The sequence below is a fragment of the Triticum aestivum genome, chromosome 4D (assembly GCF_018294505.1).
Source record: "Triticum aestivum cultivar Chinese Spring chromosome 4D, IWGSC CS RefSeq v2.1, whole genome shotgun sequence".
Classification (NCBI taxonomy): Eukaryota; Viridiplantae; Streptophyta; class Magnoliopsida; order Poales; family Poaceae; genus Triticum; species Triticum aestivum.
The window spans coordinates 3,819,167-3,842,502 of NC_057805.1; the positions used below are offsets into that span (position 1 = coordinate 3,819,167).

At 46.1% G+C, this 23,336-nt stretch overlaps 1 protein-coding gene across 2 annotated transcripts; it reads right to left on the reverse strand.

The window, feature by feature from the left end:
- Nucleotides 1-589: 589 nt before the first annotated feature.
- On the reverse strand, nt 590-8,773 carry LOC123095587 (60S ribosomal protein L10a). Of its 2 annotated transcripts, XM_044517102.1 has the most exons (12): nt 8,288-8,773; nt 6,710-7,430; nt 5,833-6,208; nt 5,428-5,477; nt 5,199-5,336; nt 4,923-5,044; nt 4,792-4,841; nt 4,595-4,695; nt 2,498-2,717; nt 1,797-1,962; nt 1,074-1,279; nt 590-877 (listed from the first exon to the last, which is right to left on the reverse strand). In XM_044517102.1, exons 1-12 carry the CDS (start codon nt 8,565-8,567, stop codon nt 824-826), a joined length of 2,484 nt encoding a protein of 827 aa, XP_044373037.1. In that variant the 5' UTR covers nt 8,568-8,773; the 3' UTR covers nt 590-823. The 2 variants fall into 2 exon arrangements, with proteins under 2 accessions (XP_044373037.1, XP_044373036.1); XM_044517101.1 differs by lacking the exons at nt 4,595-4,695; nt 4,792-4,841; nt 4,923-5,044; ... (3 more) ...; nt 6,710-7,430; nt 8,288-8,773 and adding exons at nt 3,698-3,745; nt 3,820-3,967.
- Nucleotides 8,774-23,336: the final 14,563 nt, after the last annotated feature.

Consider the following 23,336-nt stretch of genomic DNA (forward strand, 5'->3'; position numbering starts at 1 on the left):
TCCATAGTCTCTACTCTCTAGAATGTTGCCCACTCATGACACAAGAGTAGTCTTCAATGATGTTCTTTCCACGCAGCATGGCTTAGTGTTCAGCATGACAACAAGTGCTCCGAAGACATTGAATAGCTGCCATAGGGCCATGAGGATCTTGTAATTCTTATATTAAGAACTTTGGTATGAATATCCTAAATCCTCCAGATTAAGATTAAAAATCCGCTGTTCCATGACAAAGGTTCGGCGTTCATCCTTTGTTGTTGCGGTATCAACAACTCCTATTAGTCAGGTTGTATCTGATTTGTTGTTGATCCCGCAATGCAAGTTGCTGAACCTCTCAAAACTAGTTAATTTGCATGCAATATCGCACATCATTCGTATTGAGGATTTGAGAAATTTCAAAAATGCTGCTGCTAGCTAGGCAGAGGCTGAAGCAAACCAACAGCCGAAAGCATCAGGTTTTGCCAGCTCTGCTCCAACGGATCATCAAGTGTATCCAACAAGTTATTCTAACCCTATATACGGGTACATATCATATAGAAAGGCACGACGAAAAACAGATGCATCAGAGACCCGACAAACATACGAGGGTACAAAACATGCAACCACAACATTATATATAACAGGCACTGGAATGATCTTGATGAACATATTGTTCCATCAGAATCACAGCTCAGGGGAAACAGTAGTGGTCTTTCATCATCTTCATTAACCAGGACACGCGCAAAATTCGATAAAAACTACGACAAGTAGACATATTTAAGCTTGAACATAGTAAGGAGGTCCAGTACTGTAGGTAGCATTGATATAGGGCGGCAGGGGCACGAGCTTAGAACACCCGGACCGGCTTCCCCATGGTGCTCTTGATGTACAGACACCTCACCTGCAAATGCAAAGGAATAACCAATGTCATGTCATATCCTGTCTAACTTGAGTCTTTTGGGCAAAATCAATCACTTGCACTCGACGCGGGAGCAGATAGAACAGAAACTCAGAGGGTGCAAGGTTTCACTTGCACTCTGGCACGGGAGAAGACAAAACAGAAGCTCAAGAGGATGCGAGGTCTGAACGGGACTCACGTTCTGCCAGTTCTTCTTGAGCAGGGAAACCAGGAAGTTGACGCTCATCTGGATGTTCTGCTGGATCTGCTTCTCCTCCATCGACAGGTTGCCCACCGCGACGCCCATGCACAGCACCTTCTTGAGCTGGAACTTGATTGTCGCTTTCGTCTCGTTCACCTTGGCTTCCAGAGACTCCTGGTGAGAAACCAGGGTCGGGAACTTTCCTGTAATGCCACCAGCACAAACGACTCAGTATGCATGATCAGAACAGGATGGTGAAGCCGTCTATGTTATGCACAACAAGGATGAAGTATGGAACTCTCATCAGATAGGGCACAGAATATTAGAACGCCATATAATGCAGTTATGCTCTAGAAAATGTCAGAATGTCGGACAATGGATTACTTCTGCAAAAGCACATATGCAAATGAAAATTATATGGGTTGTCTGCAACTGTGCACGGCCATATGGATACGTATCCACCAGACAAAAGAGGCTTCTAATGCATCTCGAGACAAAGTGCAAGTAAACATGCTTAGAAGGTTCACCAAGAAAGTAATTGTTTACAGAAAAAATAAACCCATAAATATAACAATCAATAAGCCCAAGACAGAAGAGACATAAAAACACGCATCTACATGAAGACATGACCAAAGAAAGGGCATTCTACTTCTAACCACGAGAAGTAAACCAACCAGCTGTGAGACAAGTAAACTAACAGAGACAGATCAGAATACTTGCCTGCCTTGTTGAGACCAGGACCAAGGAGACGTGGAATCTGCTTGATGATAGCCTCCGAGGCCAAGAAAGCATGGTACTTCTTGGCAAGCCTCTTGACAAGCTTCTTGTTCTTGTTCATCTTCTTAAGAGCTTCAACATCCATGGAATCAAGACCAATCTTTTCAGCCTGCAATTAGGAGAATAAGCAAATGTAAATACTAAAAATAAACATAAGCTATGAGAAAGGCTGCAAGAACAATGATCCAGCTATCACTTCAGACTACAGTTCTTACATACAAATAGCATTCATGTGATGTAACAAAGTTAGTTGTCATATCAGCTACACAAAGGCGGAGGCATTCATTGTTGTTGGGTTCAAGTGAGCCCAATAAATTTAATCCCTTGTAGAATTACACTAGCTTAAGACTAGACAACGATATAATAATAAAAGAAGATTCTAGAACAGGTCAACATTCCATGGCATGATGCCATAACGCATGTAAAGAGTAGATTGTAATCACAGCATCACACTACTATCAGCTTAAAGAGCCCACAATACTAGCGTGCAAGTAACATTCATTAGATGTAACAAAGTTATCAGCACAGCTCAAATTTCTCACGACCAAAGATTGCTCACGGCACGAACACAATAACACTACATCACCATCTATGTTACAGAGGAAATGGAGAACTGACTAGCAGTAGCAGTAAGAGGTACATACCTCTCCCACATGCTGGGCGTCACCGAGCATGCAGACCCTCATCTTGGGGCGAGGGACGTGGGGCAGCTTGACGGAGCCGCTGAAACGCTTGTCCTTTTGCGGGTCGTAGTTCTTGAGGCCGATCTGGAGCTCGACGGTCTCGGTGAACTTCCTGTTCTTCTCCTTGGCATCCGCCACCACCTGGGTGATGGCCTCCTTGAGTGCGTCGGTCGATAGCTTACTGCAAAGCAGAGCATATACAATGTCAAAAGAAGAGCATCTGAATGAAGCGCAAAACATCCCACGTCTAAACAGCGATTGCAACTACACTCTAAAGTTGCAACCAACCAACTGCTGACGAACCACCTGGCAAACGAACTTGAAATGAATGGACATACTTTAGCTATCGAAAGGTAACAGATATAGTACATGAGCAGCCTACCCTGCATCACACGGTAGCCACAAACCATGTTAATCCAAGAGGATCAGACTAAGAACTGATAGGAACCGAACCACCTCATGTTAATTGAGGCCACAAAGGAGAATAAACACCCAACTATTTACCAGAGCAGCAGTGGTAGATTCTTCTACAACTCATAGATGCAAACAGCAAACTGATCTACTCCAGACACGAAACCGGTAACGTCTCACAGTATGATCCAAGACAACTAGACGAAGAACCGCTACGTACGTACCAAACTCCAAATGTTAATTACCACCACAAAGGAGTATAAATAAGCCCCATCTATTTACCAGAAGAAGGATTGATTCTACACATCACAGATGCAAACAGGCAGCTGATTACTAATCGAGATACGGCAGATATGCCAACGTCTTAAAGTAAGAGACAGCACGGGAAGGGTGTCTGACGCGCCCGCAGCAGGGAGGTCGGCAGAGATCTTATCACAAAATCATGCATGTAAACCCCAGGTAACTAGACAACGGGACTGCTACCTAGCAAATCTCCGACAAGCGAATTCCTGCCACTCATCAGAACCATAGAACGCCGTTTATATTCATCAGAATTTCATTCGGTCTAAGAAAAACGCGCGAGATCCATCTATCGATCCATCTCGGTGTCCGCTCGAGCGAGGACCTCGCGGATCTCTGGTAGGCGCCGGTTCTCCCAGCACGAAATACATCCGACGGTCGCCCTCGCGGGGAGCCAATCAATCGATCGCACGGGGAAGCGGGGTATCGGCGGCGGGCGGGCGGTGTTACCTCATGGCTCGCCGCGGGGACGGACCGACTCACCGGGCGCCGGTTCACCTGCGGGGAAAGGGAGATAGAAACACGGTGAGATGCCCGGCGGCGGGGAGCGGACGAGGTGGAGAGGGGCCTACCTGGTGCGGCCTAGGGTTTGGGTTTGGGGAGGGGCGGCGCGGGGAGGAGGAGTGGCTGTGGCTCTCGTGGCCTGTGGAAGCCCCAGGCTTTGGGGCAGAGGGATGGCGTGGCAGGTGCGGCTGCTCCCTCGGTCGCTGCCGGCCGTTGGATTCGGCGCATGGATGGGGCCACGGCCGTCCGATCGTGGGCCGAGGCAACGTAGGATGTGGGCCGTGGGAAGGAAGGAGCTGGGGAGTGCGTTCGCCAGCCCAACGAAAAGGTGCGAAACGGCCAGCTCGAATTTGATTTTACTCTTCTTTTGAGGAATTCTTGTTCATAATCCAGTTTCAAACACTCAGGTTTGAACCGGGATTGTCTTCCCCCTTCAGCCTCGGCGACTCGACTCTTCGTCTTTGAAATTTTTGTCAAGTTGGCAGTTTCCAGCACATAATTGGACACAAGCAGCAACAACTTAACCCAACACCAGCAAGTGCTACATCATCGCAACAGAATGCCCATCATGATTGGGCAAAGCTTCTGACTTCGTTTCAAAACAAAGAACTTGGCTCATCGTTTGAACCAAAGTCCAAACATCAACATGAACCAAACCAACAACCACGCGCGCAACATACTCGATTTCACAGCACAAATATGTCATGATAAAAAGCTAACGGGTCTCAGGAGCAGAAGCAGCATCTCAAGTTGTAGCAACATAATAACAACATAATACTCGGTTAATAAACAAGTTTGGGGGTCACCCAACTGCTACTACCATGTATGTACAGACACACATACCAGTACTCTATACTACTACCAAGTTCAAGTTGAAGAATCTTAAGACAACACAAAGCGAGGACTGGAAACTCTTCGTCGTCATCATCATCAGCGGCAGCTCCCTGCAGACAGACCCTGAGAGAGAGAGAGGGTGTCACGCCAGGGCGGCGGTCGATGGAGCCTGCCTCTGCTCCAGCTCGGGTCACGCAGCTTCACACCAGTGCGGCTTCAGCCAGACACAATAGGGCCTGGTGATCCAGTCCGGCAGCTGCACGTGGCAGTTCATCGTCATTAGTTTTCATCAAAAGGATATAGTGAAGAAGCGGAGCACAAAGATCACGGGACTAACCCAGGTCCTGGTCGTCGACCCACGTGCTGGATACCCCCACGCCATTCTCTTCTCTTGCAGCCCACGTGGCGCCACTCATGTTCCAAGGAGCCAGTGGCGGCAACATGCGCCCCGTGGCGCCACTCACATATGCAAGGGGGAACAGCATTGCCAAGAACAAAGAAACCGGGCAAGGGGGCAAGGGGGCAAGGCGGCGACTAGCACTGCCATTGACCTCTCAGCTTCTTTTCATGTGATCATGGACTTCTGAGGCCCACGCAACTGTCTGCAGTTTACTCCACCGTCGAAGGAGTACGGTACCCCGCCTGCATCTCAATGTGCAGGGAGGAACAATACCGAGAAGCGCACGAGCATGACAGGATCAGGCGGATGACTAGCTCGGCCCGGCGCTTCTCGGCTCTTTCATGCCTGCTCCTGCCAGCCAGAAATGAGAAGGATGTCCCATCCGATTTGAGTTGGAAGTTCGGCCCATGCTGGCAGGAGCAGGCACGCCCAGGCCCCTCACCGGGGCCGGGCTAAGCGTAGACTAGCTTCAGATTGTTGTTGGTGGTGTGTCTGCAAAAACATGGGGTGTGTCAAGACATGAAGAAACTCTGCAAGTACATAGTATACGATTCAATCTTATGAAAAAGCTGCATGCACACATTTCCCACTTTCCAACCTCATAGATACGAATTTATAGTGTATACTGCCTAGGTAACATTTCACATCTCCAAATACAGAAACTAAAATCATTAGAAAAATGTCTATCACTGAACACTGGAGGTAAAAAACAGAAGTTGGCTTGTTTAAGGAGAAGATTGTATGCCAAAAACATAAAAAGGAAGTAAAACAGTGATAGGCAGTCATGGCCATCAAAAGATTACTCTAGGAAATCAGCTCAGTACAAATGATAGGAAAAAACACAGACCTGTGCAAATGGTCGCATGGAATCCTGTGGATGTACAAATGTGACTCCTGGGCGTGAAGGCATGGCATATTGCTGGGAAGCATGCATGAAAACAGAAGACCTGACAGGAGCACCAGCTTGACCAGGACTGTAGGGTGGCATAACACCATCTGGAGGCCTGTAGCCAACTGCATTAGGTGATTGAGCCGGCGACCAGGGCCCAGGCATGTGCTGAGCCATTGGATGAGGCTGCTGCTGTTCAACAGGAACAGGAGACATTTGTGGTGACCCAAGCTGGGGGAACTCAGTGTTGTAGGTAACAGCAGGAGCATACAGAGGTTGAATGGTGTACGCGCCGCCATTGAATCCAAATCCAGGATCAAATCTTTGCATGTACCTGAAATGGCCATTCAGCGGTGAGTAAACTGGTCATGAAGTTCACAATCAAAAGGATATGTGTGTCCTTGTAATGAAAATGACAACATGTGATTAAAAAGGCTAAGAACCATGGCATGTACTATATGCACTTGTGTAGAGTAACATTAACAAGTGTCTGAAACAGTAAGATTGAATTCATCTTTTATCAAAATACACATGGAATATTTTTCATGTGATTTCTAACCCCCCCCCCCCCCCCCATGCTTTAAAAAATTCTGACATTACACCCTATTCTTTACATGTTTCGCATGCATTTTCTCTAATCATCAGCAATCAAATACATATGACAGATCAATAGAACTTAGCCACATGCTTTGGTGGTTTATGAAGGGTAGTGTTATCAGGAAAAATTAATCAGCGGCGAAAGATCAATAGAACAGATCAGGTGTTCTTTATTACGACACATGAAACCCCAGATGAGATTTAGCAACAAAAAGAAACTGTGTTATGTGGAGCAAACCTGTCATAGCTTCTGTCATAATCAGGATCCTTGCGATCAGAGTCACGGTCTCGAAATATCGCCACCCTATTGCCTTGCCTGCCCCTATTGACTGGAGGCTCCTTGTCAATCCTGCTTCTATTATTTGATCTGCTGCTAGATGCAGTGCTAGTCAAACTCCTTTCGAGGGTAGCTTCAGTCAATTCACCGAACCTGGTGTTTGAGTTCAACTCCAAGGAAGTGGACCTATGTAGGGTGTTGGGCAAAACCACTTCATCAGCTGGTCTTCCATCAACCGGACTAGTGCTACCACTACTGCTGTTAAATATGCGAGCACGTGCCCTGTTGTATTCCTCTTTCCTCTCCTCGACGCTTTTCTGAAGGTTGCCTCTGTTAGAGTTGGCACCTGCGCCTGCACCGCCATGGTGATTCTTCTGAGGCCTTTGCTTAATAGCTACTTTGGTGGCCACAGCGCTGCTCTCTTCTTGAGGGAGATTAACTGGAATATCAGCTAGGCGGACAGCAGGCAATCGGCACTCAGCCGACGTTTTGCGAAGGATGATCCGCGAACTGGTGCCATCAGGCAGGCTGTTATCCGGCAGGGCGATTGATATCAGGAAATAATGCTGTGCCAGACGGTGTGCAGCGAGACGCAGGTACGAAGTCGGAAGACCCTGGAACTCAAACTGCGTCTGTCCAGGGTCACGAAGGAACTTGAGAATGTCTTGCTCCATCCGCAGCACTGCAATGAGAGATAAGATTTCAGTGAGATAATAAAACTATTGAAGCAATGTTCAACTTTTCATATTTAGGAATATAATCACATAGTCACATAGTACGACAAGATGCAGAAACATGATGCAACACAGCAGGTTAAAGGGGGGAATCCGACCAACATAAAGCAACTGCCTATGAAACAATTCAGAGTGTTTAAATGTTTTCAATAGCTGACATGATGATACTTGAGCAACCCAGACGAACACACAAGTTATCCGCTAGCTTAGCGCACGTCTTCCAGCGTTTTCATGTCCAAGAGTTGGTACAAAATTGCCACACAATTCGTCAACATGCAGTTCGACTTATGCCGCCAAGTAATCGCAAACAAGAAGAAGGAACAGGCTTCGGAGCTATGTCGCATAGCGATGCTCTGCAGCGTGTTCCCGTGCATCCAGCAGGAACACGCGCCTGTCTCAGCAGGAACTCCTCGTCCAAGAGTTAGTACAAAATCGCCACACAATTTGTCAATATGCAGCTTGACTTATACCGCCGAGTAATCGCAACATCGCCATCCAATTTTTCAATACGCGAACTCCTCGTCCTGCACAAGTACCTGCAATCCTATTACCTGGAACGACAAACCACGGAGCTAGCACTGGCCATGGGTCGGTGCACCTGACCTTAACGACCGCGCGGTGCTTAAAGCAAGGACGTGAGAATTTTGCGCGCTTTCCAAATTCCTCGCTGTGCGCAAGCGCCTGAAATTCTACACGGAAGCTAGCTAGCTAGTTAGCTAGCGCGACTCGCAGCAACCGAAACTAGGGAGCAGACGCCGTGTGTCTAGTAAGAAGAAGAGGAGCGCGGAGTCGAGGCCGTGCGTACCTTGGAGGCGCTCGCGGGGCTTCTCGAGGGCCTCGCGGAGGAACTGGTCGACCTGCGCGGCCGGATCGTCGGCCCGCTGCTGCTGCCCCTCCTCCTGCTGCGCGTCCGCCTGGCGGTCGTCGGCGAGGTCGGGCGAGGAGGAGACCCTTCGCGCCGCGCCACCGGAGGAGGAGGAGGAGGAGGAGAGGAGCAGGCGGCTCATGGCCCCGTCGAGGTCGGCCGTCTCCCACGAGTCGGGCGCCACCGCAGAAGCAGCAGCCGCGACCGCGTCCTCCTCCATGCTTTGTTACCCCGATCCGCGCGCGGCTAGCTCGCGAGCTAGAAGCCGGCGAGGCGGGGAGCGGGGGAAGCGCGAGCGGCCATCGGGGGTCGGGGATCGACGGCGAGATCTGGGGAGGGTTGCGCGCGGCGAGCTGGCTAGGGTTTGGTCCTCTCTGGCCTGGCCTGGCCTGGTCTGGTCTGGATTTGTGGGGAGGAAGAAGGGTCCAAGGGAATCTCATCTCATCTCATTCTCATCTCATCTAGCGGCACGCACGCGGGCACGGGAAGTTACCCTCCTGCCCCCCGCGCCCGCCCGTCTGACAGGGGGCGTTTCGGGGATTCGGTCGCCCGGGTCGCGCCCGGGCTCGTGGTGCACGTGCCGGCTCCGGTCGGGGTTGGTGTGGTGTGGTGCGGGTGTGCCTGCCGTACGCGGAGCGGTCTGCTCTCCATCACGCCCACGGCACGTTACGTGCGGTGCGTTGCCTTGGCCTTACGCGGGAGACATTCTCTCCCTCCATCGATCCCTTGCCTTGCCTGTGCACGCACGCACGCACTTGGGGCCATCTAGATGCAAACCAAGGCTTTGGAAGAGATGGATCCAGCACTTCGCGAGCAACATCTAGGGTTTGACCATATTTTGTACCGTGGACGACTTGTATGATGAGCGATATTTTCACGCTTATCACACCATTGTTTAAACCCGGATTATTCCTTAGGGGTTCATGAGGTGTAGCCGTTAAACGCCCGATGCCTTTGCCCGAATATTTATTCTTCTTGATAATCGAGGTAACCTCGCGAGACGGTACTCTTGATGCAGGTCGTGAACTGGTCAAGACGTAATTTAGACACACACACCCCCACTTCATTGCATCGCAAGCACATCTTAACGGGTAGCACAAATTAATATCATGATGGTTGTAAGAATCGAGACCTCATACGCATGTTTGTTTTAATTCTAGTGTTTACACCCCTAGGGTTGTGAAGGTCTAGTTTAAAAAACCGGAATTTATTGTACTAAAAAAGTTTACCATATATCATAAGCAAACTTATCATATATTGCATCACCCTTCCAGAATCACACACATGTGCGAAAAAGGGTGGGCACCATAGAACAACACCATAATAACATGCAACTCAAATCAACCATAGCATATCACAATTAACACATAGATCAAAAAGAAACTACTCAGACATAATAGCGATGAAAGAAAACATTGGAAAATAATTTGCCTGAAATCTAAAAAGTGCGCGCGCTTGTTGGAGAGGATGAGCGGCCGCTCGGTCACTCGCATGCATGCATGCATACATGTGTTTGTCTGGTAGTGCATGTGATTACCGGCATTAAATGCGGTCAGACTTGTAACCTGTGAAGGACAAAACAGATCCACCTGTATTTGTTTCGGGTTTTCAAATTTTTAAAAAGTCATATCTTTCAAACCATGTGTCGGCAGATCCGTCTTCACCGTTGGATTCCTCGTGACGAGATCTTTGAAAGTAGATCCCGCATGTGTATGTTTTGTTGAAATTTTTTCGATGCCAACTTTCATGTTATATGGTGCAACTTTAGTACTGCATTGTGCAACTTTAGTACTACATTGTGCAACTTTTTCAAAAACCAATTTTTGGATCTGCGTGATTCAACTTCCATAAGGTTGTAGCAACCATGAAAACTTTGATGTGCAATTGGTCTACTGTCTCGACCAACTACCTAGTAGTCATTGTGCAACTCTCCTCCCTATTCGTGGATGCGTAGTTTTTCACTGTTGGCACACCCTACCCTCACCCCTGCAAGCGATATGTGCAACTTAGTCTAATGTTCAAGCCAACTGCCTTTTAGTCAATGTGCAACTCCTTCCCCTCCCTATTTGTGGACATGTATTTTCAATTGGCGGAGGCAACAGATAGAGTTGCATATAGTCTACTACACTAGTAGAAAAAGGGTCAAATGTCAAGCACATTAGTGTCGGTTTGCTTTTGAGCCGGCACTAATGTGTGCATTAGTGCCGGTTCCAACGGCTAGCCGGCCGCTTTCACTAGTACCGGTTCGTGGCCGACCTTTAGCACCGGTTCGTGCCACGGACCGGTACTAAAGTGAGTGGTGGCAGGATGTTGTCAGTCCGGGGCCCCTCCAGCACCTTTAGTACCGGTTCGTGGCACGAACCGGTGCTAAAGGTCGTCCTACATAAACCCTTCGTCCATCCGAGCTCGCTCTGTTCTTCCCCTTTTCCCTCTCCTCTCTGTTCTTCCCCTTTTCCTCTCTAGCTCATCACACATTTTGCCCAAAATTTGTCAAGATTTGAAGGCCCCCATCCATTCAAATGATCACAAAGGTTAGCAACTTTGTCCTTTCATCTCTCATTGCTAGATTAGCTCTTGCAATGCTTTGTATAGTGATTAATTTATGAGTTTAGTAATTTGGGAGGAAATATATGTGCTAGTATTTGATTTATATGCAATTTGAGGTCAAAAATAACACTTAGTTTGCATATGTAGGTGTGGTTTACTTAGTGCCTTCTAAATCTCCGTCGTAACCACAGTCGATTGCCCGCACCGTTCCGTCGCCAGCACCACCTTGTGGTGAGCCTCTTGTTCATGAATGTTTTACATTACCAAATTGATGTTTGTGTGATTTGGATATATAGTTACTCGTATAATTATCTTACCCGTACGTTGTTTGTTATACATAGTGCCATGGTTTTGATATCCGTCCCCGTCGGCCCTCGTCCTTGTTATGATTCGGATGTGGTATATTCTCTTTTAAAACTAGTTGTTGCATTTCGTGTTATGACAAATTATGCCCATCAAGTTGACATAGATATTTTTGTGTAGGAGGTTTGTGAACTGGAAATTCCAACCGACCCTATTGTCAAGAGGTTAAATTTAGTTGAAAGAGAAAATGAGTATTTGAAAGAAAAATTAAAAAGAATTGAGGGGGAGAAGATGGAATTGGAGTTGCATGTTGCCAATGTCCTCGATGATCACAAGATCAAGATGAAGAAAATGCGCTTGAAGATTAGAAAGATTAGAAAATATGCCATTGATAGTGAGGCTTGGTATCATTATGCTGTTGGATCAATTGTTACCTTAGTTGCGATCTTGATCGCATTTGTTGTTGCATTTAAATTCTTTAGTTAGAGAGTTATTTGTTTGTTGCATTTAAGTCTTGTATGAACTTTATGTATGAACTTGTATTAATTTGGTCTTTTCGGTGTTGTGTAATGAAGATGAGCTGACAATGGATGTACGATGACCGATGCTCTCCCGAGTTCATTAATGGCGTGCAAACTTTTCTGCTTGCGGCTGAGGCAAACAAGCGGGCGGATGGTTTTATGCCTTGTCCATGTTTAGTCTGTAAGAATGATCACAATTACTCTACGTCAAGAACCATTCACGTCCACCTGTTTAAGTCCGGTTTCATGCCCCACTATAATGTTTGGACCAAGCACGGAGAAAGAGGGGTTATGATGGAAGACAATGAAGAAGAAGAGGACGACGACAGCTATCCTGGCCATGGGTTCCTTGAATACGATGATACAACAATGGGGGAAGAAGCTGAGCCGGCAATGCGGGAAGAAGCTGAAGAAGAGGCATCAGATGAGCCCGCTGATGATCTAGGTCGGGCCATTGCCGATGCAAAGAGAAACTGCGCAAGTGATTTGGAGAAGAAGAAGTTGCAGCGCATGTTAGAGGATCACAAGAAATTGTTGTACCCGAATTGCGAAGCTGACAAGAAAAAGTTGGGCACCACACTGAAATTGCTGCAATGGAAGGCAGGGAATTGTGTATCTGACAAGGGATTTGGAAAGTTGCTGGTAATGATAAATAATATGCTTCCAAAGGACAACGAATTGCCCGAGAGTACGTACGAAGCAAAGAAGGCTGTCTGCCCTCTAGGGTTAGAGGTGCAGAAGATACATGCATGCCCTAGTGACTGCATCCTCTACCGCGGTGAGTACGAGGATTTGAACGCTTGCCCGGTATGCGGTGCATTGTGCTATAAGATCAGGCACGATGACCCTGGTGATGTCGAGGGCGAGCGCCCCAGGAAGAAGATTCCTGCCAAGGTGATGTGGTATGCTCCTATAATACCACGGTTGAAACGTTTGTTCCAAAACAAAGAGCATGCCAAGGCGATGCGATGGCACAGAGAAGACCGTAAGAAAGACGGAAAGTTGAGAGTACCCGCTGACGGGTCGCAGTGGAGAAAAATCGAGAGAAAATACGGGAAGGAGTTTGCAGATGACGCAAGGAACGTATGGTTTGGTCTAAGTGCAGATGGCATTAATCCTTTTGGGGAGCAGAGCAGCAACCATAGCACCTGGCCTGTGACTCTATGTTTGTATAACCTTCCTCCTTGGTTGTGCATGAAGCTGAAGTTCATTATGATGCCAGTGCTCATCCAAGGCCCTAAGAAACCCGGCAACGACATTGATGTGTACCTAAGGCCATTAGTTGAAGAACTCTTACAGCTGTGGAATGGAATAGGTGTACGTGCGTGGGATGAGCACATGGGGGAAGAATTTGACCTAAAGGCCTTGTTGTTCGTGACCATCAATGATTGGCCTGCTCTCAGTAACCTTTCAGGACAGACAAACAAGGGATACCGCGCATGCACGCACTGTTTGGATGATACCGACAATATATATTTGGACAATTGTAGGAAGAATGTGTACCTGGGACATCATCGATTTCTTCCGAGCAGGCATCCCGTAAGAAAGAAAGGCAAGCATTTCAAAGGTGAGGCGGATCACCGGACGAAGCCTCGCCACGTACTGGTGCTGATGTACATGATATGGTCAAGGATTTGAAGGTAGTCTTTGGAAAGGGTCCTGGCGGACAACCTGTTCCGGATGACGCTGACGGACGCGCACCCATGTGGAAGAAGAAATCTATATTTTGGGACCTGCCCTATTGGAAAGACCTAGAGGTCCGCTCTGCAATCGACGTGATGCACGTGACGAAGAATCTTTGCGTGACCCTGCTTGGCTTCTTGGGCGTGTATGGGAAGACAAAAGATACACCTGAGGCACGGGAGGACCAGCAACGTATGCATGGAAAAGACGGCATACATCAGGGTCATGCCAGCTACGCTCTTACCAAAGAAGAGAAGGAGATCTTCTTTGAATGCCTGCTTAGTATTAAGGTACCGTCTGGCTTCTCGTCGAATATAAAGGGAATAATAAACATGGCAGAGAAAAAGTTCCAGAACCTAAAGTCTCATGACTGCCAGGTGATTATGACGTAACTGCTTCCGGTTGCATTGAGGGGGCTTCTATCGGATAACGTTCGATTAGCCATTGTGAAGCTATGTGCATTCCTCAATGCAATCTCTCAGAAGGTAATCGATCCAGAAATCATACCAAGGTTAGAGAATGATTTGGTGCAATGTCTTGTCAGTTTCGAGTTGGTGTTCTCACCATCCTTCTTCAACATCATGACGCACGTCCTAGTTCACCTATGCGAAGAGATTAACGTTTTGGGTCCTGTATTTCTACACAATATGTTCCCCTTTGAGAGGTTCATGGGAGTCTTAAAGAAATATGTTCATAACCGTGCTAGGCCAGAAGGAAGCATCTCCAAGGGCCATGAAAATGAGGAGGTCATTGAGTTTTGTATTGACTTTATTCCTGACCTTAAGCCGATTGGTGTTCCTGAATCGCGACATAAGGGCAGACTGGATGGAAAAGGCACGCTAGGAGGGAATCAAAAAATATGTATGGACGGATATTCTCTCACTGAAGCACACTACACAGTTCTACAGAATTCCGCCTTGGTGGCTCCGTATATGGACGAACACAAGAATTTTCTACGCTCCAAACACCCGGAGCGGTCTGATGACTGGATTACACGTGAACAAACCAGGAGTTTCGCCGGCTGGTTGCAAACACGTACCATGCATGACGCCTCTATTGAAGATGACCTGTACTCGCTGTCCCAGTTACCATCTTCGAATATAATGACTTTCAAAGGGTACGAGATAAATGGTAATACATTTTACACGATCGCCCAAGACAAGAAGAGCACCAACCGAAACAGTGGTGTCCGCTTTGATGCAACAACCAAGACGGGAAAGGAAACATATTATGGTTACATAGAGGAGATATGGGAACTTGACTATGGACGTGGTTTGAAGGTCCCTTTGTTTCGGTGCAAATGGGTCAATATGACACGAGGCGGGGTAACGGAAGACCCGCAGTATGGAATGACAACAGTGGATCTCAACAATCTTGCGTATGCAGACGAACCATTCATCCTAGCTAATGATGTGGCACAGGTTTTCTATGTGAAGGATATGTCTACCAAGCCGAGAAAAAGAAAAGATAAGGAAGCGAATGCATCATACGATGAGCCAAAGCGCCACATAGTTCTTTCTGGGAAGAGAAACATCATGGGAGTGGATGACAAGACAGACATGTCTGAAGATTGTGAAAAGTGTTATGAAATTGCTCCATTCATAGTGAATATTGACCCGAGCATCCAGTTAAATGATGAAGATTTTCCATGGCTACGGCGCAAAGGGACACACGCGAAGAAAAAGTTTCACACCCAAAGATCTGGGATGTGATCGGCTTCACTATCATCACTTTCTTCTGTGTTTCACACCCAGGAGGGAATCTCTGTAATAGTTAGGGTAGTTATGTGTTTTGGCATTTGAAACCCGAAGAAATTTTATGTGCAAACAAATTCTTTCATGCATTTACTGATTTTTTCAGCTAAATGACCCTGAAATTGAAAAGCATTTCAAATAAACTCAGAAAAGGTTGAAAGTTGGCATGGTATCATAATTTCACCCACATAGCATGAGCAAAAAAGTAGAGAGGGTTACCGCAAAAACTGGATGCACTTCGTGTACAAAATGGACAATCTCTTTCGAAGTATCAGGGTTTCGGACGAAAACTCATCCGTTACAAAGACATTTCATTTTTTAAGTAACCTAAGCATTACCAAATTGAATATAATGATAAAACACACTAATATTAAACATTAGAAAAAAGAATCACTGAAAAATCTATTTTCAAAGTTAAGTTATTCACAAACTAGTGATTCACACAAATTTCAAATAATTCAAAATGTAAACTATTCAAATTTGTAAACTACCGGCACTAATAGAAATTGTAATTTTTTGTACCTAAAACAAAAATATTCACAAAGAAACTCTAAATACAGCAAAAAACAACTCAAAAATAAATAAAACAAAATAAATAAAGCAAAAAAATAAGAAAATAAAGCAAAAAAATAAATAAAAAAATAAATTTTAGAATTAGTTTTAGTTAGATGAATTAGATTAATGTCAAATTGTTAGAATTTGCATATAGAATTTTAGTTATCACAATCCAATCATTTAAAAAATGTTACTTTTTGCGGGCATATAGTATTTGTTCTCGACGATGCCCGGCCCGCATCCTCGCCGTCGACCCGTTCGCGACGACGTTCGGCTGACCCATGTCCGGGATTGGGCTCCGCCGGGCTGGCACTGGGAGGTGCTACCTGGAGGGCGCGCCGCTTGGTGAGGAACCCGGCCTCAGGTCCCGTCGTCGACCCTGATCTCCTTTGGTGGCGTTCGCGTGGGCCACATTCGGTGCAGAGGGAGCCGGCCCCGCCGGAGGTGGTGCGTCGTCGTGTCAGGGAGGAGGACGAGCACGTCCATCGCTACATGGCTGCTATGGACGTCAGGTTCTCTAATACCTGGCAGGTTCTTTGGGCAGATGACCGGAGATATGATCCTGTGATGGTTCCTTGTCTTTGGGTGTCCACCGCCCGCGCCCCAGGAACCGCGAGTGGCCTAGATTTTTCTATAGTATTCGATCTTTATTAGCTACCTAGCCAGTGATGTATTCGAGATTATATATTATTCGAGACGATGTATTCGAGATTATATATTATTCGAGATGATGCATATTATGTACTATATGATTCAGTTTTTCCTTATTGATTGCATCCATGCATTGTAATTTGAATACTAAATTGTTTTATATTTCTTCTGTATTAGTTAAATAAAAGCTATGGCGGACAATACCGGCAAAGAGGGAGAAGAGGCCCTGTTCGAGATCATACGCAGCCCTAACAGGCCAGATGATCTGAATGAAGCAAATGACGGCTCCCAATATCTGAACAATACCGGGGAGGGTGATGATAAGATATTCGATCTCGACGACCGAGCTGATGAAGTCATGAACTATGATTATGATTATGATGACGCAGACAATGATTATGATGACGAATACACTGTTGATCTTGAAATAACAAAGACTACTGGCGAGGTATATTTATATAAGAAGGCATCTAGTGATCATCACATGTTTTTTTATTTGAAGATATATTAACGAATTGATCTTTCTTCTTTCAGCCCTCCAGATCGAGCAAATCTGCTTCTACAGACAGCAGGACAAAGCGCGGCCCGGGCAAAAAGTTGAAGGAGGGTGTAAAGTACAACATCGATTCCATCAAAGCTAGTGGCGAACCCCTCACGCCTAAGAACATTGCGAACAAGTTCGTTCGTCAGTGCGGAGTTGTTGTGAAGGACCAACTCCCGATCTCCATTCCAGAATGGAAAGAGCCAAAAACTAAACGCCCAGATGTTACTTGGGTCGACGACAGAGCAAAACAAAAGCTTTGGGAATCTCTGATGGAACATTTCACCCTACCAGATTATTTCACTGATGCAGATGTGCAGAAAGTCAAGGACGCTGCTCTTAAGAAGATGGCAATTGCATTCAACACCCACAAGAAAACTGTATGGGCCAACTACCTCGCTGCAGAAAGGAAGACTCCAGAATTCAAGGGAACACTAGAGAAGCAAAGAGAACACTGGCCCGCTTTCGTGAAATTCAAGGAATCAAAATTATCTAAGGAACGGTCGAGAAAAAACAAGGCCAATGCCGCAAAAAAGACGCAGTTCCATAGGCTGGGTCCAGGTGGCTACGCGGTGGCAATGCCTAAGTGGGATAAGTCTGAGCAAGAGATGGAGGATGCAGGGGTCACTCCGGTTACTAGGAGCTGGCCCCCAGGTGCAGAACTTGGTTCTATGCGCATGGGGGGGCGTTGGACCCGAAGACAGGCCCGGTTTCGAAGAAGGCAAGTCTAAAAGGAGCAGAACAAAAGTTACTTGACGTAATAGAAGCTGCTCGAAAGAGGGTGTTCACGCCCAACAGAGAGAACGACGAGCTTACGCGCGCCCTGGGAAATCCTGAACACCCGGGAAGAACACGAGGCAAGGGCGTTATTCCCTGGTATGAGGGCTTTTCGGAATGGAACGACGACTACAGGACCCGTGCAAGAAAGAAGATGGAGGAGGAGAAGAAGAGGAAGCTGGAGGAGGAGCAGAGGAAGCAGGACGCGGAACGCCTTCAAGGCCTAGAAGCAAGGCACGCGGACTTGGCACTCAAATTCCAGCAGCAGCAGATCGACTCACTTAGCCAGGAAAGGGGGTCTCAGCAGCGGCAGCAGCAAGCGGATGATCATCCAGCATTGGATAGCACCGTCCCATCCATGCCGAGAAGCAGCGTTGGTTCCGCCCCGGGCGACGCACTGCTGGATACATGCCCCGTGGATGACATCATAGAGAACACTAACTGTGAGCTACACTTCAAAATGAAGAACATATCCATGAAGGTGGCGGACGCCGTTGCTTTTACAATTACCCCCGAAGCAACCTTGCATTGTGCCCTGATTCCAGCGGGCTATGCTAGTGTCTTGGTTGATGAGGTGGTGGACCCATATTCGGGGCTAGAGCTTGACATTCCTGGAGGTCACGACGAGCACACACTGGGAGAGGCCATACATCGTATCATCCTATGGAGAAAGGATTGCATCATCTTTCGAATTCCACCGACACCGCGTCTGCCGACTCCTCCTCGAAGTCCGCCACCGTGTCAGCAGACTCCCGCTCCTCCAAGTCCACGAATGCATGAGCAGACTCCTGCTTCAAGTCCGGCACAGCGTCAGTCCACTCCTCCTGTTTCAAGTCCGACACCGTGTCAGGCCACACCTCCTGCTTCAAGTCCGGCACAACGTCAGACCACACCTCCTGCTTCAAGTCCGACACCGTGTCAGGCCACACCTCCCGCTTCAAGTCCGGCACAGCGTCAGGCCACTCCTCCTGCTCCAACTAAGCCACGTCAGCCGTCTCCGCCGCCTAAGCAATCGCAGAAAAGACACGCCGCAGCTATGGTGCGTAGCGGTACGAGTCGAGGTAGTACAGGAAGTACAGGCGGAGACAAGCGATATAAATATGGTCCAAGCAGCCTTGCTCCTCTTCCTCAGAGGCCTTACGACATGACCGAGGAGCAAAACGATGCAATAGTGCGGGCCGAAGTGGACGCTCATTTTGGACCGATACCGGCAACGCCGCCGAGGGAGAAAGTGCCCGAGGAAAAGATTGACCACTTCATTCATATGGCTAGACCACTAGCTCCCAAGCCTGTTGACTCAGACTATGAGTGCCAAATCAGGAAGGCACATCGAGCACGACTACAGAAAGAAGCGAGCTCGAGCTCGAGCCAACAAGCAGCTGTCAAAAAATGCGGGAAAACCGTTCCCCAGCTGGGAGAACAGGCGGCGCAATCGACCCCCCCGCTTGTTGTGCCAACAACATATGAGAGTACGCGCGCCCAATATTATTGTGGGCAAACCGTTTACGTTCCCGAGCTGGGCGATGTGGTAATAACCGAGGAGCATATAATGCAGGCTGAAATGCTCAAGGTCACTGTTGGACAACTCCTCGATATCGAGCCCATGTCTGCGCTTAGAGAGGAGGAAATAAAACGGAAATATGTCCGGGGCCAACCTTTGGTCGAGCCCGAGGAGGTCAAGAACCTCCCAACGAGAATGTATGAATTGCATGATTGGTACATGAAAATTACCAAGATTTTCAATCGAGAGTCCCTCATGGTGCAAGTCGAGGAAGATCATTACTTCAATAAGAAAGCTCTGTCCGTTGAGTATTCAGAACAATTTCAGTTATTCAATCAAGATGCACTCGACAAATCTATCATCAGTTGCTATTGTCTGTAAGTAATTTCTTTCTGTAATTTAAGTCTCAAGCTAGCTCTCTATCGCTCATTGATTGATCATTAATTATCTGTAATTATATATCCCCACTATATATTCTTTTCTGTGGTATTATGCAGGATGAAGATGTATGAAATGAAAAAAGTTGTACGCTATGGCATTGGGTTCATTGACCCAAATACCATTAATGAATACACATGGAAATTGGAATGATGTAGACAAGATGTAGAGAAAAACATGGTAGAGTTCTTGAAGCGCCTCAATAGCAATGAAGATATACTACTTCATTACAACTTCGAGTGAGTCACACTGTCTTGTACTACAAATTCTGTTTTTGCTTACTAGCTAGATGTTAATAAGTGTATAGGGTTTAGGGTTATAGTTGATTAGTGTTATGCACATGCCCGCTTAATTTATACATGCAAACGTATGCGCATGCAGCTTCCATTGGATCTTGTTAGACATTAAAGTTGACGAAGGAAAAGTTGAAGTACTGGACTCACTACTTAAAAAAGATAGTGACTACAGCATCGTGAAGGGGATAGTCGACAGGTTATTTCAATCATTATTAACTATATCTCGGCCTATTTAGTTCGTCATTTCCTGATATGAATTATTTTTAATAACCCCTTTATTAATTTTCTTTGCCGGCGGGCAGGGCTTGGGCAAAGTACATCAAGGTGACTCCAGGAAAATGGCGACAAAAGCTATGTTGGTATCGACCCAAGGTAAATAATTAAGTAGTAATAGCTAGCTAGCTACCATCTCTTTAATTCTTGTTTCGATACCATCAATTAATTAACATGCTTGATTAATTATTATCTGATCAAATTCTATTCTCATAAAGGCCCTGAAGCAGGCGCCGGGGACTGAAGTGTGTGCATACTATGTTTGCGAGAACATTCACATGATGGCGTCCGAAAGGAGCAGATCTGATAGACAGGACTGGGTACGTTTGCCAGAACACTATTCACAAATCTTACATGATTGTCGATATCTAGTCACACAACTAATACACATGCATATTGATCTCCTTCTTAACAGTTCAAAGAGGTGCGGGACCAGCTCCTACCAACAGAGCGCATACGAGCACTTCAAGAGGAAATAGCGGGATTTTTGCTCGATCAGGTCATAGATCCCAAAGGAGAATACTATTACCCGCTACCGCCTCCATGAACCACTTGTCATCGTGCTCCGAAGGCACCATGGCAACATGTAAGAGAAATTGTATATATATACATGTGTATGTGTGAATAATTAATGGTGGTTGTGAGACATTCGATTATATATATATATATATATATATATATATATATATATATATATATATATATATATATGATCGGTTCTACGAGAAAATCTATTTATATATATGCATAACGTGTACAATATGTAGTATCGTAAAATACCAGCAAACAAAAAAGAATTAAATGGAAAACACAAAATTAATGGAAAAATAAAAATTAAAACCAAAACCCCCCAAACATTTAAAACCAAAATTAATGGTCTACCAGCACCCGGGCCTGGCTCGTGCCACGTGGTGGCACTTTAGCGCCGGTTCGTGCCGAACCGGTAGTAAGGGGGGGGCTTTAGTCTCCACTCTTTAGTGCCGGTTGCAGAACCGGCACTAAAGGCCCTTACGAACCGGCGCTAAAGCCCGGTTCTGCACTAGTGCTAGGTAGTTGGCCAGGTCAACATACGAAGTTGCACATCTCACAGGCAGGGACAGTTGAATGGTAAAGAAATGACATTCATGAGGGTAGTGAAAAGTTACATATAAACAAAGTGCTAAAGTTGCAAATCTCACTAGCAGGGGTGATTTGGGCCGTGTGCTAGCAGGGAAACTACACATCCATGGGGATACGAGAGTAAAATTGCGAATCATTGTTAGACGGTTGGCCATGGCAGTATCCGAAATTGCACATCCACTGTTAGGTAGTTGGCCGATGCAGCAAACAGTGAAGCACATCCACGGGCAGGGAAAAGTTGCACATCAACTACTATGCAGTTGGTCTGGGCAACAGACGAAGTTCACATCTCATTGGAAGGAGGTAGTTTGGGGGTGAAGATACCATCATTGAAAACTGCGCATTTACAGTATAGAAGAAAAGTTGCACATCCCTGTCAGATAGTTGCACACCGAAGGCTAGACAGTTGCACAAAACGGAGAGAAAATTGCACAAAAAAATTTCGTCAAAACATACCCATGCGGGACCTAGTTTCGAAGAGCACGCCGCGAGAGTTCCAAAAGTGAAAACGGATCTTAATTTCGATGCGTGGTTTCAAAGTTATGGTTTTTTAAAAATTTGACAACCCGAATTAAATGTGTCCACATCTGTTCACATGGGATCTTTGCAATTACTTTTTAATGTCCTCTTCAGACATGTTCACACATATTCATTTTTTCTAATATGGATTAGGGGGACAAATTATTTCCTTTTTTAGCCGGCCACTGCGGAGCGGTAGCAGGCAACCGGCCACCCGCTAGACGCGTCCAATAATTTATAGCATCCAACACCATGTTCAAGTAGGGGATTACAACGGGTTGCGAGAGAGTGCACCCCTGAATAGAGAGGAAGAAAGATGTTCACAAAGCCACTGAAGTTAACGAAGAAGATGATGATGAATGACATTGCGCGTAAGACTGGTTGAACGGGTAGCGGGGGATGTCTTCAAAGTAGTGCATGGATGGAGGGTTGGATCTAACAGGATCATGACCAACTGAATTTGTTGTGACAAAGAAAAAAAATCTTTGATCCTCCTGACATATGCTGCTGTGAAGGCACTCTCTCTGCATGTTTTCCTTTTCGAGTTTTGTCTTTGTGTTCGGTAAACCTATTTGCTTTTGGTAGGTTATGTTTAGAGGACACTATGTTATTATCTCACTAGAGACCTGGTCCTTGTGGGATCGTAGTGGGGTCTGGCGATTTTGTTATGTTGGACTCGTTCTATTAGGTGGGAACCGCCCCTAGTCTTGTTGAGGTTAGGTCTAGGTGATCACTGGGAGGGGGGCATAGCCTCTCTTCTTTCAAGATGATCATGCATCATTGTATTTTGTGTTGCGTTTTCTTTTGGTACATGTAAAGACATTGTGGTTTCTTTTAGTGGAAATCAGAGAGGTTATCAAATAGCTGATGGTCAATTCTTCAAGTTATGTTCAGTTCTTCGTCGTGTCGTAGCGCTCATCGACACACTCTACTAGCCAAGCAATTGAGGTCAACCCGCCACGCTGGCTGACACTCATTCCACAGCATCCTCTCTTGCCTTCCTTGTCGCATGTGTCCATGATCTGTGCCACTTTGCTTTCGCTCACCTTGATATCGCCATGATCAATCTCTATGATCTCATCAAGAGCACCATCGAGATGTACGCCAACACCAACGCCTTCCACTTCGTCACCATCTCCGATTGCTTTGCTCTTGCTTTGCTCTGGTGATCTTCGACTTTGACGAGGACTAGAGGAAGCTATGTCCCACTTCCTGACGAACATTTATTTATTTTGGTCTATGTGAAATTATTGGATGCATTTTATTTTCAGAAGGGAAACGATGGGTCGTGTTCTATATATTTATTTTATACAAAACAATTTTACATTTATATGATTTATTTTAACCAGCCATGAGCTTAGCTATAATATATTCTATTGCCTGCTTAGATTAATTAACAATATAATGATGTTTGTCAAAGTTATTAATAATTGTAGTCAAAGATTTTTCTTTGCAATTTTTAAGACATTGCTCCTTAAAAAGTCCTCATTTAAAAACAAAAAAAATCTTTA

Bases quoted from the DNA above. Each gene is read 5' to 3' on its own strand.
- LOC123095587 (XM_044517102.1), bottom strand. From the start codon at position 8,567: ATGGAGGAGGACGCGGTCGCGGCTGCTGCTTCTGCGGTGGCGCCCGAC. The intron at 6,209-6,709 runs GTTTGCTCCACA...TGGCCATTTCAG, and splicing joins TATGACAGAAGCTATGACAG to GTACATGCAAAGATTTGATC. The intron at 1,280-1,796 runs GCAAGTATTCTG...GTGGCATTACAG, and splicing joins TCCTGGTCTCAACAAGGCAG to GAAAGTTCCCGACCCTGGTT.